Here is a 219-nt window from a genome sequence, read left to right on the forward strand (position 1 = left end):
GCCTTGGCCACCGGCAGGGAGAGGAATGAAGAGGGTGCGCAGGGGAGGACACCCCCTGCTCCAGCCCTGGTGGGATGGGTAAGTGCAGGGTTACCTGCTCCTGTGCCTGGCGGGAGAGGCTGCGGAGGAAGGCGCCAATGAGGGCCCCGGCAGCCACCAGTGCGGGCAGTGCCACGAGCAGGAGGCCAGTGAGCTTGGGCGAGAGCCGGTAGAGTGAGA

General features: G+C 68.0%; 1 protein-coding gene across 1 annotated transcript in view; it reads right to left on the bottom strand.

Moving 5' to 3' along the window:
• LOC104405619 (ATP-binding cassette sub-family B member 8, mitochondrial-like) overlaps positions 1-219 on the bottom strand; it is a gene marked incomplete at both ends in the record, with an annotated part of 2,623 nt that overhangs the window by 461 nt on the left and 1,943 nt on the right. Inside the window, one exon of the mRNA XM_010014371.1 lies at positions 95-219. This exon is cut by the window's right edge and continues 8 nt beyond it. Within this exon, the coding sequence (XP_010012673.1) occupies positions 95-219 (125 nt within the window). The remainder of the gene's footprint in view (positions 1-94) is intronic.

This window comes from Nestor notabilis, unplaced genomic scaffold, assembly GCF_000696875.1.
Source record: "Nestor notabilis isolate BGI_N333 unplaced genomic scaffold, ASM69687v1 scaffold18415, whole genome shotgun sequence".
Classification (NCBI taxonomy): domain Eukaryota; kingdom Metazoa; phylum Chordata; class Aves; order Psittaciformes; family Psittacidae; genus Nestor; species Nestor notabilis.